Source organism: Sesamum indicum, linkage group LG3 (assembly GCF_026168435.1).
Source record: "Sesamum indicum cultivar Baizhima isolate 11 linkage group LG3, ASM2616843v1, whole genome shotgun sequence".
NCBI lineage: Eukaryota > Viridiplantae > Streptophyta > Magnoliopsida > Lamiales > Pedaliaceae > Sesamum > Sesamum indicum.
The window spans coordinates 23,394,214-23,410,639 of record NC_142659.1 but is presented as its reverse complement, the minus strand read 5'-3'; the positions used below and the strand labels follow the sequence as shown (position 1 = coordinate 23,410,639).

The window sequence follows — 16,426 nt, the reverse complement described above, 5'->3', positions numbered from 1 at the left end:
ACTATATTCTATAAAGCGCATAAGAACTAACAGAGGGAGGTAATGTAGCACTAAGAATCCTCTGCCGAACATCCTCTAGAATAAGGAAGGCTAGCGAGTCAGCCATCAAATCCATCTGCTCAAATCTCCGTAGGTTGCGCTCCTGCCATATATGATAGACGCAAGAAGCCAGCAATTCCCCATATGCCACGTTTATGATGTGTTTTCATCTCCATTTTGCTGCTGCCCAAGTAATATCCCTTAGCCAGTTGCGATTAGGCCAATGAAAACGTATAGACCGCCTCAGGAATATTAAGCATCTTCGAGAATACTGACACCTGAAAAACAAATGGTTATGTGTTTCGGTTGATCCTTCATTACACAATATACAGGTGCCTATGTGGGAGAGCCATGGTTTATCGGCCGCGGAAAGTTTCTCCAGGTTTGCAAGCAAAAGGATGAAGTTCTGTCTCAGAATCTTCAAGGAACCCGAAAGTAGTGAAGACCAGCCTACCTTGGGTCCTGGTGGGTCCAGACATCAAAAAGGAGACGCTACAGTAGGTAGACCATCCTTACAACGCCATATAACGGAATCATTCCCTCCATGGATCGTAGGTAGCGTCTGTAGGATTTCTAAATACTCAAGATGATACGAGTTGATGGTCCAATGCCATGCCCATCCAGAATAACACTGTTGAGTTTCTCCTGAACACCTAGACCCAGTAGTCGTGGCCCCCACAGAAATCTGTGAATTAAAGGGACAAGCTCATGCCACGGTCCTGCCAAAGATAGACAGTATACCCATCTCCAATCCGATACTCCACCATCAGCCTCAATAAGGTATGTAAGCGGAGAAGCTTACTCCATCCCCACGAACCTCCGCTTCCCGTAAACACCCATTATGCAGCCATTCAGCCCAAATAGTTGTCCTATCGCAGCGTATCACGTCACATAGCTTTTTACACATCAATGCACGATTGAGGGTTGCAATATCACGCAATCCCTGACCGCCTTCATCAATCGGTTTGCAAACCTCCCTCCAAGCAATATTTGCATATCCTGATTCGTCGTACCTTTTCACAAGAAATATTTCAGCCACTTCTCAATCGCCCTTTTGGGCAGAAGAAATGCTGAAGTTCAATATACGCTCAATGTCATGAGAACAGATTTAATGATCTGAATACGTCCTGCATACGACAACGCCATTCCTTCCCATCCTTGCATGCGCTGATCGATCTTCAACAACATCGGCTGGCAGTCGGCTGTAGATAGTCTGGAGGAAAGGAGGTGAAGTCCCAAGTACCTCATCGAAAGATGCCCTTTCTAAAATTCGAGCACTGCTAGCAACTGGTCCCGTATCCCATGAGCTGGTCGGGATATAATTAGGTGACTTTTATGTGCATTAACCCAGAGCCCTGATAAGGAAGCAAATAGATCCAACCCCTGTTCAAATGCACCAATAGATTCCATGTCAGCCTTGTAGAGAACCCTATTTTCTTGTAGTGATCTTGCAAGCCTGTTTTGGAGAGAATTTTGAATGCTTCTGCCGTATCTTGCCCCTCCTCGTGCCTTCTATTTAAGGTGGTGCAATGCAAGAGTTAGTCTTGCATTAAGACTACTAATCTTATTAGTAATCCCATTAATGTTAAACTATACTTCTTACTAATTTTTCCATCTCCCTCAACTTTCTCTAAATTGCAAACAAGACCCCATCTTATATGGGCTTTGCTAGGAAATTGGGCTTTGAGCTCAATTTATTTAATTTTAATTGAGCCAATGAATTCTCTAACCCATTAATTAATTTGTCCAATAAATTAACTCAGACTCAATTTAGTTAATCCTATTAATTATTTTTCTATTGTTTTGGGTTTTGTCCAATCCAATTAGACATGTATTAATATAATCTAATTAAATTTCTCCACAAATTAATTAAACCCAAAATAGATTAATACACTACTTAATTAATTCTATACACATATTATTCCACCATTTGCATTAAATTGCATTTTCCCATGAATTAATATTATTAATTCATAAATTAGTTCAATCATTTAATTAATCAAGTTTTAGGGGATGAGTTTTTCCATGTAAATATATGACCCTTAGGTTGACTTTGGTGATAGTCATGGGTTCACAACTCTTATGACTTAATAACCCCAAGACGCTAGTGTCTCTATACCATTGTCTATGAAACGAGACATTCTAGATATGTGCATGGTTGTGTGGACAAGTTTTCATGGGATCATTGATATTCCCATCTCAATGTTCGTGAATATAAAATGTTTAAGACCAATTCCATCATGCATATTTTATGATCAACATAAAATGCATGATCATGGACCATAGCCATGTATGACTTAGGAACTTCATTTTATTATAAAGTTTGTAACACAGATATGAATGAAGAATACATTCTTATTGATGTGAGACGAAAAAGATAGTTTACAACATGGTAATTACACTATGCAACCTGGCTAGTATCTATAGTCTAGTTGCACACCAGACACTTTCCTAATAATCTCGCACTTACCCTAAGGTTAACAACCATATATCTGAGGCATGTCCTTTAGATACTTTTTGACTCAAAAGTTCAAATAATGGATCTACTACATTCTCTATGGAGGACACTCGTTCTACTTTAATATAGAATCTGCAACTTGGGAGATCAACATTTTTGGTTCTGTACAAATTGATTTACATGACTGAAATTATAAATTAATCGGGTCATGTGCAAATCACATTTAACTTTTTTGGCCAAATCGGCAGAAAAATAACTAAAATTCCAAAAATTTAAAGTTACAAGACTAAATTATCAAAAAAAAAAAAAATAATTTGTGCAGAATAAAAAATGTTACGCCCTTAAGTTGCAAGACGAAATTTGCATTTTTTCCACAAGTATATTGACTACCTAATTGCAACAAATAGTTGTTTTAACTATTTTTATGTTGTCACTATAAATATATTGTCAGTAAAATTATCTTTTTTTGTATTGTATTGGATGTGATTAAGCACGATTACTCTAGAAATGCACCAGTCTATTGATAGCCATGGTATTGTAGGAGACTCGGTGGTTTTAACACCAACTCTCTTCTAACACACTGGAGTTGGATGCAGCCAATTTCAGTATCACATCAAAGGATTTGCTCAAAATTATTTTCTCATATTTCTCCAATATTATTAACATATTTATATACATAGAATAGTTTTAATTACAATGTCTCATTAAAAACTTAGGTCTAGAATAATGATGGGATTATCCTTTTGAATCAGCTCGAGTTGTTCTTTCTTTTGATCGAATGTCCTGCTTCTTCTCAAATGATTCTTTGTTGTGAATTTGTGTGACTACTCCACGTTCAGATCTTGGGAAGACTTTGCATCTCGTATGTCTATTCTGACATAAATTATGACTTTTTAGAGCTGAAAGTAGTTCTTTTCTTGTCTGTGTTTTGCTCCATAGGATCCCATCATTTTCTGAGAACCAAAAATGAAAAATAAAGGGTGATTTACACATAAACTCCTTTTGAAATAGCATATTATATTTTACCCTCTTCGAGTTTTGAAACTACACTTAAACCCTTATCGAAAATGTTCCATTTGTTACCCTAACTACTAGCAGTGGAATTAAGTATGTAATTGGCTTTGTTAAACTTCAAAATATGGTAAGGTAAGACCTAATATATAGTATACTCTGTCTATCATCAATACTATTGTAATACAAAATTGGTTTTTCAATCCAGAAAATCCCAATTATGGTGACTATTTAGCGGGACACTGATGTACAAAGAAAAACTCAAATATGCAATCGTTACCTGGACTTGACAAAATGGCACGTGGACGAGGGGCTGAAGCAGCTCGTCCATTTTTATGGTTCTTCGCAACCACCACCCTTTGTTTATTGTTTGCCTTTTCTGATAGATGAATTGAGTAGGTGGTTTTGATTAATTTAGATCATTCGATATGGTATACGATAAAAGTAAGCTAGTATGTATCAAACCTTTGGATGCTTGAAGGCTAGGTCTTGAAGATTTCGGGACATTTGAATTCACGACCAATCGTTGAGATGCACCTGCACATCCAAGAAAAGCAACTAGTGCCCACAAAGTTCTAATAGGCTTATGAACAAAGCTTCATGCTCATCATGTATCCAAGAATGCCATCTCCATTAGACATGCTAAGATTTTGATAATTATCATTTATGCAATTCCATCAAACAATCCACCCAACAAGGGCAATGACCATAGCTAACATAGAAGTAAAAAACGGACATAAGAATTAAACTAGAGTTACAACCACATTCCTAAACAACCAGGAGTTTGAGCAGAACAAGAAACAAATGATGTTGTTATAAATAGAAGGAGGAAAAACAAGACAACACTCCAAGAAAATAATAAAGAATAAATCATACATATATTTTTCAATAAGAAAACAATTAACATTGTGTGATTGTGTGGGGGGATCATACCAGAAGAAGGAAAATGATCCAAAGACAGCCATTCAAATGTCTTCAAAGAACTCTTCTCATAACCACATTCATCAGCTTCCTCAATCTCTTCCTTCACCTTCACCTTTGCATACACTAATCCACCCAACCCCCCAGAAAAAACAAAAATCTCAAAACCATAAAACCCATATGAGGAAACAATAGAATTAAACAAAAAAATATGTCCAAGAATCATGATTTCTAACACACTTACTCATTTTTAGCTTGCAGATGATGATTTTCAGATTCAGTTAAGAGGGGTTTGGATTTTCAGGGTCAAAAATCTTGAAAATAACAACAATGATTAAGAACCCACATAAAAGGGGAAAACATTTATGAAGATGATGAATGATTCTTGGAAGTTAAATGTGTTTTGTGTTTCTGTCCTTTGCGAATCTGGAGACTCGTGTGATGTTGTGGAGTTCTAATTATATGTGAGTAGAAAGTCAAGATATTGGAAATGGGCCTTTATGTAAGATGAGAACTTGTGAATTAGAGGATCCTAATGTTAGATATGGTCAATTATTTGTGTTCAATTTTGTTCTCATCTTTTTCTCTTTAAAAGAGTAAGTAAGATTTAAGAGAAATGGCCCAACTTTAATTACTATCATTCTGCAATAAACTAAAGTCCATTTAGCGTCGTCAAATTTTGACTTTTTGATTGAGCATCTGAAATTTATGTTCTGAGTTCAAACATAATATTTTTTTTTTTTTGTAGCTTAGCTCATTTTTCAACAATCAGTTTCATAAAATAATTAAGTCATAACTACATTTTGATGAAAGTTCCTATCTATAATTTTTAATACCATCATAATTAATTTTTATTTAATTACCTATTGTGCCAATTAAATAATTTTTTAAATTATTCATTACTTGTAACAATGAGGTTATTTTGGATTAATTTAGCTACAAATTGCATCTATATAAAAATTGTGGTTTCAAAAGTTATAATCACTTTTTAAAAAATTATTTCTATCAAAATCAGTTATGCACTCGTTAGGGTAAAACTGATCATAATACCGACTATTAAATTCATAACATAGGATTAAATACAATTTACACCTCTCAAGTATACCATTCTCATCCATAACAATATTGTACTATAAAAATATTTAATTATTCCAATCCCTTTTAATTTTTTATTAAGTGTACAATAAACTGGACAAAAATCCCCTTGAATCATAAGACAAGGACAAATCAATATATGAACTATTTATGATTCAAAAATAATCATTTCATTTAAACTATTTAAAACCACAGTTAAAATAACATACTAATTTGAATATGAAAAATATCATATGGGAATTTATTACTTTTTGAGTTAAATACATTTACCACCCTCTAAGTATACCTCGTGGGACAAACACCCCATAAAGTTTAAAACGTACCAAAAGGCCCACCTTACTATAACAAGACAACAATTAGTAGTTACAGCTCGAGGTTCAGCTGGGGGTTTAGCTTCAAGAGTTAGTTGAAACAAGTTGAAGATACTAAAGAAGTTACTCGCCTAAGTTAAAATATATAGAATCGCTTCTACGATTTTATGATTAGTTAGGCTTTTTCACGCTTTTATTAGTTGTTAGCTCTTTAGTTAGAAGGAACTAGTGGTCGATGAGTTGGGAGGGTATGTGGCAAGTAGTTAGAGTTATTTATAGATATTTCTTTTTCACCATGTATATGAGCACTTGGAGGTTCATTCTCTTAAATCATTAGAGATTAATTTTTTCTCACCAAAATTAAATCTTGGCTTTACTTCTTGTTGCATACTTCTCTATGCACGTGTGTTTTTTCAAATGTTATCAAAGCCTTTTGCTGAAGGTATCTGGAGCATTAGTTTATATTTTTATGACGTAACACTATCGTGATGGGGGAATAAGGTGTGTGTGCGTCTTTTTTTTTTTTTTTTTTTTGTATGTGTGTGTTTGTGTATGTGTGTGTGCGTGGGTGTGTCTGGGCGGTGTGTGTGTGTGTGGGGTGTGTGTGTATGTGTGAGTGTGTCATGGTAGAATATGTTTTACTTCCATTTTGAACATAGAAGAAGTGATGTGTTGCTTTTATCTTCTGCGCCAACTAATGCCATGTGCGCCTTGTTACATTTGCCATTCTCCTTCAATTTCTAAGTCTTCATTTCTATCTTCACAATTCTTTTTCTCGTTCAGAATATCACCATAGCTTCGCAATATCTTATGCTCATTACAAGTGTTGTTTGATAAACGGCACACCTATTCCTGTGGCTTTTCTTTAGAAAGTGAATGATCCATTTACTGGAAGGAAACACTAGCTTTAACTTTTTGGAAGAGAGGTAAGTTTCATGAATTATTCAAAATCCATTACAAGTTTTTATGCTAACTTTGTTAAAGGTTGAGGCGTCTTGTGTGATTTATGTCACTTGTCGCTTGGGCTTTTGCTGAAATGTCTTAGTAAATACAAAGCTAACCTAGTGCTAATTGCTTTCTGTTAACCATCCCATGTATTCATAGTATTTTGGATTTTGCTTTACTTTCTGATCTCATGTTGCTTTTGAGCAGTATGAGTAGTAGGATTACCTTAAAGTTACGTTTCTATCTCTTTTTTGTTTTTATTTTTAAGAAATTGAAGGCACTTTTCTAAATTAGGTAAATTGCATTTATAAATTACAGGAATTGAAGCGTACACGAAGAAAGAAGAAGAGTAGGAAGGAGAAAAGGAGGAGGAGGAGTCACCAACATTCAGATGATGATTCTTCTCATTATTCTGCTGATCTGTAGCATAAAAAGAGGATTAGGAAGACATATTCAGACACTGTATATGAGGGAGGGGGGTGTGTGCGTGTGTGTGTGTGTGTGTGCATGTGGGGGGTGTGTGTGTGTGGGGGGGGTGTGTGCGTGTGTGTGTGAGTGTGTGTGTGTTGTGGGTCTGGGGTGTGTGTGTGTGCGTGTGGGGTGTGCGTGTGTGTGCGTGTGTGTGTGTGTGTGTGCGTGTGGGGTGTGTGTGTGTGTGTGGGTCTGGGGTGTGTGTGTGCGCGTGTGGGGGATGTGTGTGTGTGCGTGTGGGGTGTGTGTGGGGGGTGTGTGTGTGTGGGTCTGGGGGGTGTGTGTGTGCGTGTGGGGGGTGTGTGTGTGTGTGTGCGTGTGGGGTGTGTGTGTGTGTGTGAGTATCTGTGTGTGGGTCTGGGGTGTGTGTATGTCACGGTAGAACATGTTTTACTTCCATTTTGAACATAGAAGAAGTAAGGTGTTGCTTTTATCTTCTGCGTCAACGAATGCCATGTGCGTCTTGTTACATTTGCCATTCTCCTTCAATTTCTAAGTCTTCATTTCTATCTTCACAACCCTTTTTCTCGTGAAGGATATCACCATAGTTTCGCAATATTTTATACTCATTAGAAGTGTTGTTTAATAAACGACACACCTATTCCTGTGGCTTTTCTTTGGAAAGTGAATGATTTCTTTACTGGAAGGAGACACTAGCTTTAACTTTTTGGAAGAGAGGTAAGTTTCATAAATATTCAAAATCCATTGCAAGTTTTTATTCTAACTTTGTTAAAGGATGAGGCGTCTTGTGTGATTTATGCTACTTGTCGCTTGGGCTTTTGCTGAAATGCCTTAGTAAATACAAAGCTAATCTAGTGCTAATTGCTTTCTGTTAACCATCCCATGTATTCCTAGCATTTTGGATTTTGGTTTACTTTCTGATCTCATGTTGCTTTTGAGCAGTATGAGTAGTTGGATTACCTTGAAGTTACGTTTCTATCTCTTTTTTATTTTTATTTTTAAGAAATTGAAGGCACTTTTCTAAATCAGGTAAATTGCATGTATAAATTACAGGAATTGAAGCGTAGACGAAGAAAGAAGAAGAGTAGGAAGGAGAAAAGGAGGAGGAGGAGTCACCAACATTCAGATGATGATTCTTCTCATTATTCTGCTGATCTGTAGCATAAAAAGAGGATTAGGAAGACATATTCAGACACTGTATATGAGGGAGGGGGGTGTGTGTGCGTGTGTGTGTGTGTGTGCATGTGGGGTGTGTGTGTGTGGGGGAGGGGGGTGTGTGCGTGTGTGTGTGAGTGTGTGTGTGCGTGTGGGGTGTGTGTGCGTGTGTGTGTGTGTGTGCGTGTGGGGTGTGTGTGTGTGTGTGTGTGTGTGTGGGGTGTGTGTGCGTGTGTGTGTGTGTGTGGGTCTGGGGTGTGTGTGTGTGTGCGTGTGGGGGATGTGTGTGTGTGTGTGTGCGGTGTGTGTGTGTGTGGGGTGTGTGTGTGCGTGTGTGAGTGTGTGTGTGTGGGTCTGGGGTTTGTGTGTGTGTGGGGTGTGTGTGGGTGCGTGTGTGTGTGAGTGTGTGTGTGTGGGTCTTGGGTGTGTGTGTGTCACGGTAGAACATGTTTTACTTGCATTTTGAACATAGATGAAGTGAGGTGTTGCTTTTATCTTCGGCGCCAACGAATGCCATTTGCGTCTTGTTACATTTGACAATCTCCTTCAATTTCTAAGTCTTCATTTCTATCTTCACAACCCTTTTTTCTCGTGCAGGATATCACCATAGTTTCACAATATTTTATGCTCATTTCAAGTGTTGTTTGATAAACGGCACACCTATTCCTGTGGCTTTTCTTTAGAAAGTGAATGATTCATTTACTGGAAGTAGACACTAGCTTTAACTTTTTGGAAGAGAGGTATGTTTCATGAATTATTCAAAATCCATTACAAGTTTTTATGCTAACTTTGTTAAAGGTTGATGCGTCTTGTGTGATATATGTTGTCGTTTGGGCTTTTGCTGAAATGCTTTAGTAAATACAAAGCTAACCCAGTGCTGATTGCTTTCTGTTAACCATCCCATGTATTCATAGCATTTTGGATTTTGGTTTATTTTCTGATCTCATGTTGCTTTTCAGCAGTATGAGTAGTTGGATTATCTTGAAGTTACGTTTCTATCTCTTTTTTATTTTTATTTTTACGAAATTGAAGGACTTTTCTAAATTAGGTCAATTACATGTATAAATTGCAGGAATTGAAGCGTAGACGAAGAAAGAAGAAGAGTAGGAAGGAGAAAAGGAGGAGGAGGAGTCACCATCATTCAGAAGATGATTCTTCTCATTATTCTGCTGATCTGTAGCATAAAAAGAGGATCAGGAAGGCATATTCAGACACTGTTTATGAGGGAGGGGGGTGTGTGTGCGTGCGTGTGTGTGTGTGCGTGTGGGGTGTGTGTGTGTGGTGGGGTGTGTGTGTGTGTGGGGTGTGTGTGTGTGTGTGGTGGGGTGTGTGTGTGTGTGTGTGGGGTGTGTGTGTGTGTGTGGGGTGGGGTGCGTGTGTGAGTATGTGTGTGTGGGTCTGGGGTGTGTGTATGTCACGGTAAAACATGTTTTACTTCCATTTTGAACATAGAAGAAGTGAGGTGTTGCTTTTATCTTCTGCGTCAACGAATGCCATGTGCGTCTTGTTACATTTGCCATTCTCCTTCAATTTCTAAGTCTTTATTTCTATCTTCACAACCATTTTTCTCGTGCAAGATATCACCATAGTTTCGCAATATTTTATGCTCATTAGAAGTGTTGTTTAATAAACGACACACCTATTCCTGTGGCTTTTCTTTGGAAAGTGAATGATTCCTTTACCGGAAGGAGACACTAGCTTTAACTTTTTGGAAGAGAGGTAAGTTTCATGAATATTCAAAATCCATTGCAAGTTTTTATTCTAACTTTGTTAAAGGATGAGGCGTCTTGTGTGATTTATGCTACTTGTCGCTTGGGCTTTTGCTGAAATGCCTTAGTAAATACAAAGCTAACCTAGTGCTAATTGCTTTCTGTTAACCATCCCATGTATTCATAGCATTTTGGATTTTGGTTTACTTTCTGATCTCATGTTGCTTTTGAGCAGTATGAGTAGTTGGATTACCTTGAAGTTACGTTTCTATCTCTTTTTTATTTTTATTTTTAAGAAATTGAAGGCACTTTTCTAAATCAGGTAAATTGCATGTATAAATTGCAGGAATTGAAGCGTAGTCGAAGAAAGAAGAAGAGTAGGAAGGACAAAAGGAGGAGGAGGAGTCACCAACATTCAGATGATGATTCTTCTCATTATTCTGCTGATCTGTAGCATAAAAAGAGGATTAGGAAGACATATTCAGACACTGTATATGAGTGAGGGGGGTGTGTGTGCGTGTGTATGTGTGTGTGCATTGGGGGTGTGTGTGTGGGGGGGGTGTGTGCGTGTGTGTGTGAGTGTGTGTGTGCGTGCGGGGTGTGTGTGTGTGTGTGTGTGCATGTGTGTGTGTGTGCGTGTGGGGTGGGTGTGTGTGTGTGTGTGTGTGTGGGGTGTGTGTGCGTGTGTGTGTGTGTGTGGGTCTGGGGTGTGTGTGTGTGCGTGTGGGGGATGTGTGTGTGTGCGTGTGGGGTGTGTGTGTGCTTGTGGGGGGTTGTGTGTGTGTGTGCGTGTGGGGTGTGTGTGTGTGTGTGAGTATCTGTGTGTGGGTCTGTGGTGTGTGTATGTCACGGTAGAATATGTTTTACTTCCATTTTGAACATAGAAGAAGTGAGGTGTTGCTTTTATCTTCTGCGTCAACGAATGCCATGTGCGTCTTGTTACATCTGCCATTCTCCTTCAATTTCTAAGTGTTCATTTCTATCTTCACAACCATTTTTCTCGTGCAAGATATCACCATAGTTTCGCAATATTTTATGCTCATTACAAGTTTTGTTTGATAAACGACACACCTATTCTTGTGGCTTTTCTTTAGAAAGTGAATGATTAATTTACTGGAAGGACACACTAGCTTTAACTTTTTGGAAGAGTGGTATGTTTCATGAATTTTTCAAAATCCATTACAAGTTTTTATGCTAACTTTGTTAAAGGTTGAGGCGTCTTGAGTGATTTATGTTGTCGCTTGGGCTTTGCTGAAATGCCTTAGTAAATACAAGGCTAACCTAGTGCTGATTGCTTTCTGTTAACTATCCCATGTATTCATAGCATTTTGGATTTTGGTTTACTTTCTGATCTCATGTTGCTTTTGAACAGTATGAGTAGTTGGATTACCTTGAAGTTACGCTTCTATCTCTTTTTTATTTTTATTTTTAAGAAATTGAAGGCACTTTTCTAAATCAGGTAAATTGCATGTATAAATTGCAGGAATTGAAGCGTAGACGAAGAAAGAAGAAGAGTAGGAAGGAGAAAAGGAGGAGGAGGAGTCACCATCATTCAGAAGATGATTCTTCTCATTATTCTGCTGATCTGTAGCATAAAAAGAGGATCAGGAAGGCATATTCAGACACTGTTTATGAGGGAGGGGGGTGTGTGTGCGTGCGTGTGTGTGTGTGCGTGTGGGGTGTGTGTGTGTGGTGGGGTGTGTGTGTGTGTGTGTGGGGTGTGTGTGTGTGTGTGTGTGTGTGGGGTGTGTGTGTGTGTGTGGTGGGGTGTGTGTGTGTGTGTGGGGTGTGTGTGTGTGTGTGTGGGGTGTGTGTGTGCGCGTGTGTGTGTGTGTGTGTGTGGTGGGGTGCGTGCGTGAGAGTATGTGTGTGTGGGTCTGGGGTGTGTGTATGTCACGGTAGAACATGTTTTACTTCCATTTTGAACATAGAAGAAGTAAGGTGTTGCTATTATCTTCTGCGTCAACGAATGCCATGTGCGTCTTGTTACATTTGCCATTCTTCTTCAATTTCTAAGTCTTCATTTCTATCTTCACGACCATTTTTCTCGTGCAAGATATCACCATAGTTTCGCAATATTTTATGCTCATTAGAAGTGTTGTTTAATAAACGACACACCTATTCCTGTGGCTTTTCTTTAGAAAGTGAATGATTCCTTTACTGGAAGGAGACACTAGCTTTAACTTTTTGGAAGAGAGGTAAGTTTCATGAATATTCAAAATCCATTGCAAGTTTTTATTCTAACTTTGTTAAAGGATGAGGCGTCTTGTGTGATTTATGCTACTTGTCGCTTGGGCTTTTGCTGAAATGCCTTAGTAAATACAAAGCTAACCTAGTGCTAATTGCTTTCTGTTAACCATCCCATGTATTCAAGGGATTTTGGATTTTGGTTTACTTTCTGATCTCATGTTGCTTTTGAGCAGTATGAGTAGTTGGATTACCTTGAAGTTACGTTTCTATCTCTTTTCTATTTTTATTTTTAAGAAATTGAAGGCACTTTTCTAAATCAGGTAAATTGCATGTATAAATTGCAGGAATTGAAGCGTAGACGAAGAAAGAAGAAGAGTAGGAAGGAGAAAAGGAGGAGGAGGAGTCACCAACATTCAGATGATGATTCTTCTCATTATTCTGCTGATCTGTAGCATAAAAAGAGGATTAGGAAGACATATTCAGACACTGTATATGAGTGAGGGGGGTGTGTGTGCGTGTGTATGTGTGTGTCCATGTGGGGTGTGTCTGTGGGGGGGGGGGTGTGCGTGTGAGTGTGAGTGTGTGTGTGCATGTGGGTGTGTGTGTGTGTGTGTGCGTGTGGGGTGTGTGTATGTGTGTGTGTGTGGGGTGTGTGTGTGTGTGTGTGTGTGTGTGTGTGTGTGTGGGGTGTGTGTGCGTGTGTGTGTGTGTGGGTCTGGGGTGTGTGTGTGTGCGTGTGGGGGATGTGTGTGTGTGCGTGTGGGGGGTGTGTGTGTGTGGGGTGTGTGTGTGTGTGTGTGTGGGGGGTTGTGTGTGTGTGTGCGTGTGAGGTGTGTGTGTGTGTGTGAGTATCTGTGTGTGGGTCTGGGGTGTGTGTATGTCACGGTAAAATATGTTTTACTTCCATTTTGAACATAGAAGAAGTGAGGTGTTGCTTTTATCTTCTGCGTCAACGAATGCCATGTGCGTCTTGTTACATCTGCCATTCTCCTTCAATTTCTAAGTCTTCATTTCTATCTTCACGACCATTTTTCTCGTGCAAGATATCACCATAGTTTCGCAATATTTTATGCTCATTAGAAGTGTTGTTTAATAAACGACACACCTATTCCTGTGGCTTTTCTTTAGAAAGTGAATGATTCCTTTACTGGAAGGAGACACTAGCTTTAACTTTTTGGAAGAGAGGTAAGTTTCATGAATATTCAAAATCCATTGCAAGTTTTTATTCTAACTTTGTTAAAGGATGAGGCGTCTTGTGTGATTTATGCTACTTGTCGCTTGGGCTTTTGCTGAAATGCCTTAGTAAATACAAAGCTAACCTAGTGCTAATTGCTTTCTGTTAACCATCCCATGTATTCAAGGGATTTTGGATTTTGGTTTACTTTCTGATCTCATGTTGCTTTTGAGCAGTATGAGTAGTTGGATTACCTTGAAGTTACGTTTCTATCTCTTTTTTATTTTTATTTTTAAGAAATTGAAGGCACTTTTCTAAATCAGGTAAATTGCATGTATAAATTGCAGGAATTGAAGCGTAGACGAAGAAAGAAGAAGAGTAGGAAGGAGAAAAGGAGGAGGAGGAGTCACCAACATTCAGATGATGATTCTTCTCATTATTCTGCTGATCTGTAGCATAAAAAGAGGATTAGGAAGACATACTCAGACACTGTATATGAGTGAGGGGGGTGTGTGTGCGTGTGTATGTGTGTGTCCATGTGGGGTGTGTGTGTGGGGGGGGGGTGTGCGTGTGAGTGTGAGTGTGTGTGTGCATGTGGGTGTGTGTGTGTGTGTGTGCGTGTGTGTGTGTGCGTGTGCGTGTGGGGTGTGTGTGTGTGTGTGTGTGTGGGGTGTGTGTGTGTGTGTGTGTGTGTGTGTGTGTGTGGGGTGTGTGTGCGTGTGTGTGTGTGTGGGTCTGGGGGGTGTGTGTGTGCGTGTGGGGGATGTGTGTGTGTGCGTGTGGGGGGTGTGTGTGTGTGGGGTGTGTGTGTGTGTGTGTGTGGGTCTGGGGGGTGTGTGTGTGCGTGTGGGGGGTTGTGTGTGTGTGTGCGTGTGAGGTGTGTGTGTGTGTGTGAGTATCTGTGTGTGGGTCTGGGGTGTGTGTATGTCACGGTAAAATATGTTTTACTTCCATTTTGAACATAGAAGAAGTGAGGTGTTGCTTTTATCTTCTGCGTCAACGAATGCCATGTGCGTCTTGTTACATCTGCCATTCTCCTTCAATTTCTAAGTCTTCATTTCTATCTTCACAACCATTTTTCTCGTGCAAGATATCACCATAGTTTCGCAATATTTTATGCTCATTACAAGTGTTGTTTGATAAACGACACACCTATTCTTGTGGCTTTTCTTTAGAAAGTGAATGATTAATTTACTGGAATGACACACTAGCTTTAACTTTTTGGAAGAGTGGTATGTTTCATGAATTTTTCAAAATCCATTACAAGTTTTTATGCTAACTTTGTTAAAGGTTGAGGCGTCTTGAGTGATTTATGTTGTCGCTTGGGCTTTGCTGAAATGCCTTAGTAAATACAAGGCTAACCTCGTGCTGATTGCTTTCTGTTAACTATCCCATGTATTCATAGCATTTTGGATTTTGGTTTACTTTCTGATCTCATGTTGCTTTTGAGCAGTATGAGTAGTTGGATTACCTTGAAGTTACGCTTCTATCTCTTTTTTATTTTTATTTTTAAGAAATTGAAGGCACTTTTCTAAATCAGGTAAATTGCATGTATAAATTGCAGGAATTGAAGCGTAGACGAAGAAAGAAGAAGAGTAGGAAGGAGAAAAGGAGGAGGAGGAGTCACCAACATTCAGATGATGATTCTTCTCATTATTCTGCTGATCTGTAGCATAAAAAGAGGATTAGGAAGACATATTCAGACACTGTATATGAGGGAGGGGGGTGTGTGTGCGTGTGTGTGTGTGTGCATGTGGGGTGTGTGTGTGGGGGGGGGGGTGTGTGTGCGTGTGGGGTGTGTGTGTGTGTGTGTGTGTATGTGTGGGGTGTGTGTGCGTGTGTGTGTGTGTGTGGGTCTGGGATGTGTGTGTGTGCGTGTGGGGGATGTGTGTGTGTGCGTGTGGGGTGTGTGTGTGTGTGGGGTGTGTGTGTGCGTGTGTGTGTGTGTGTGTGTGTGTGTGTGTGGGTCTGGGGTTTGTGTGTGTGTGGGGTGTGTGTGGGTGCGTGTGTGTGTGAGTGTGTGTGTGTGGGTCTTGGGTGTGTGTGTGTCACGGTAGAACATGTTTTACTTGCATTTTGAACATAGAAGAAGTGAGGTGTTGCTTTTATCTTCGGCGCCAACGAATGCCATTTGCGTCTTGTTACATTTGCCATTCTCCTTCAATTTCTAAGTCTTCATTTCTATCTTCACAACCCTTTTTTCTCGTGCAGGATATCACCATAGTTTCACAATATTTTATGCTCATTTCAAGTGTTGTTTGATAAACGGCACACCTATTCCTGTGGCTTTTCTTTAGAAAGTGAATGATTCATTTACTGGAAGTAGACACTAGCTTTAACTTTTTGGAAGAGAGGTATGTTTCATGAATTATTCAAAATCCATTACAAGTTTTTATGCTAACTTTGTTAAAGGTTGAGGCGTCTTGTGTGATATATGTTGTCGTTTGGGCTTTTGCTGAAATTCTTTAGTAAATACAAAGCTAACCAAGTGCTGATTGCTTTCTGTTAACCATCCCATGTATTCATAGCATTTTGGATTTTGGTTTATTTTCTGATCTCATGTTGCTTTTGAGCAGTATGAGTAGTTGGATTATCTTGAAGTTACGTTTCTATCTCTTTTTTATTTTTATTTTTACGAAATTGAAGGACTTTTCTAAATTAGGTCAATTACATGTATAAATTGCAGGAATTGAAGCGTAGACGAAGAAAGAAGAAGAGTAGGAAGGAGAAAAGGAGGAGGAGGAGTCACCATCATTCAAAAGATGATTCTTCTCATTATTCTGCTGATCTGTAGCATAAAAAGAGGATCAGGAAGGCATATTCAGACACTGTTTATGAGGGAGGGGGGTGTGTGTGCGTGCGTGTGTGTGTGTGCGTGTGGGGTGTGTGTGTGTGGTGGGGTGTGTGTGTGTGTGGTGGGGTGTGTGTGTGTGTGTGGGGTGTGTGTGTGTGTGTGGTGGGGTGTGTGTGTGTGTGTGGGGTGTGT

General features: G+C 39.3%; 1 protein-coding gene across 2 annotated transcripts; it reads right to left on the bottom strand.

Moving 5' to 3' along the window:
* Positions 1-2,993: 2,993 nt before the first annotated feature.
* LOC105158608 (uncharacterized) lies at positions 2,994-4,903 on the bottom strand. 2 transcript variants are annotated; one of them, XM_011075417.3, is made up of 5 exons: positions 4,674-4,901; positions 4,442-4,555; positions 3,974-4,045; positions 3,789-3,887; positions 3,014-3,450 (listed from the first exon to the last, which is right to left on the bottom strand). In XM_011075417.3, the coding sequence occupies exons 1-5, from the start codon at positions 4,675-4,677 to the stop codon at positions 3,233-3,235; spliced, it is 507 nt and encodes a 168-aa protein (XP_011073719.1). In that variant the 5' UTR covers positions 4,678-4,901; the 3' UTR covers positions 3,014-3,232. The 2 variants fall into 2 exon arrangements, with proteins under 2 accessions (XP_020548523.1, XP_011073719.1); XM_020692864.2 differs by having other exon boundaries at positions 2,994-3,450; positions 4,442-4,903.
* Positions 4,904-16,426: the final 11,523 nt, after the last annotated feature.

Bases quoted from the DNA above. Each gene is read 5' to 3' on its own strand.
- LOC105158608 (XM_020692864.2), bottom strand. From the start codon at position 4,655: ATGATTCTTGGACATATTTTTTTGTTTAATTCTATTGTTTCCTCATAT. The intron at 4,046-4,441 runs GTATGATCCCCC...TTGGATGTGCAG, and splicing joins GGATCATTTTCCTTCTTCTG to GTGCATCTCAACGATTGGTC. The intron at 3,888-3,973 runs GTTTGATACATA...TTCATCTATCAG, and splicing joins TAGCCTTCAAGCATCCAAAG to AAAAGGCAAACAATAAACAA.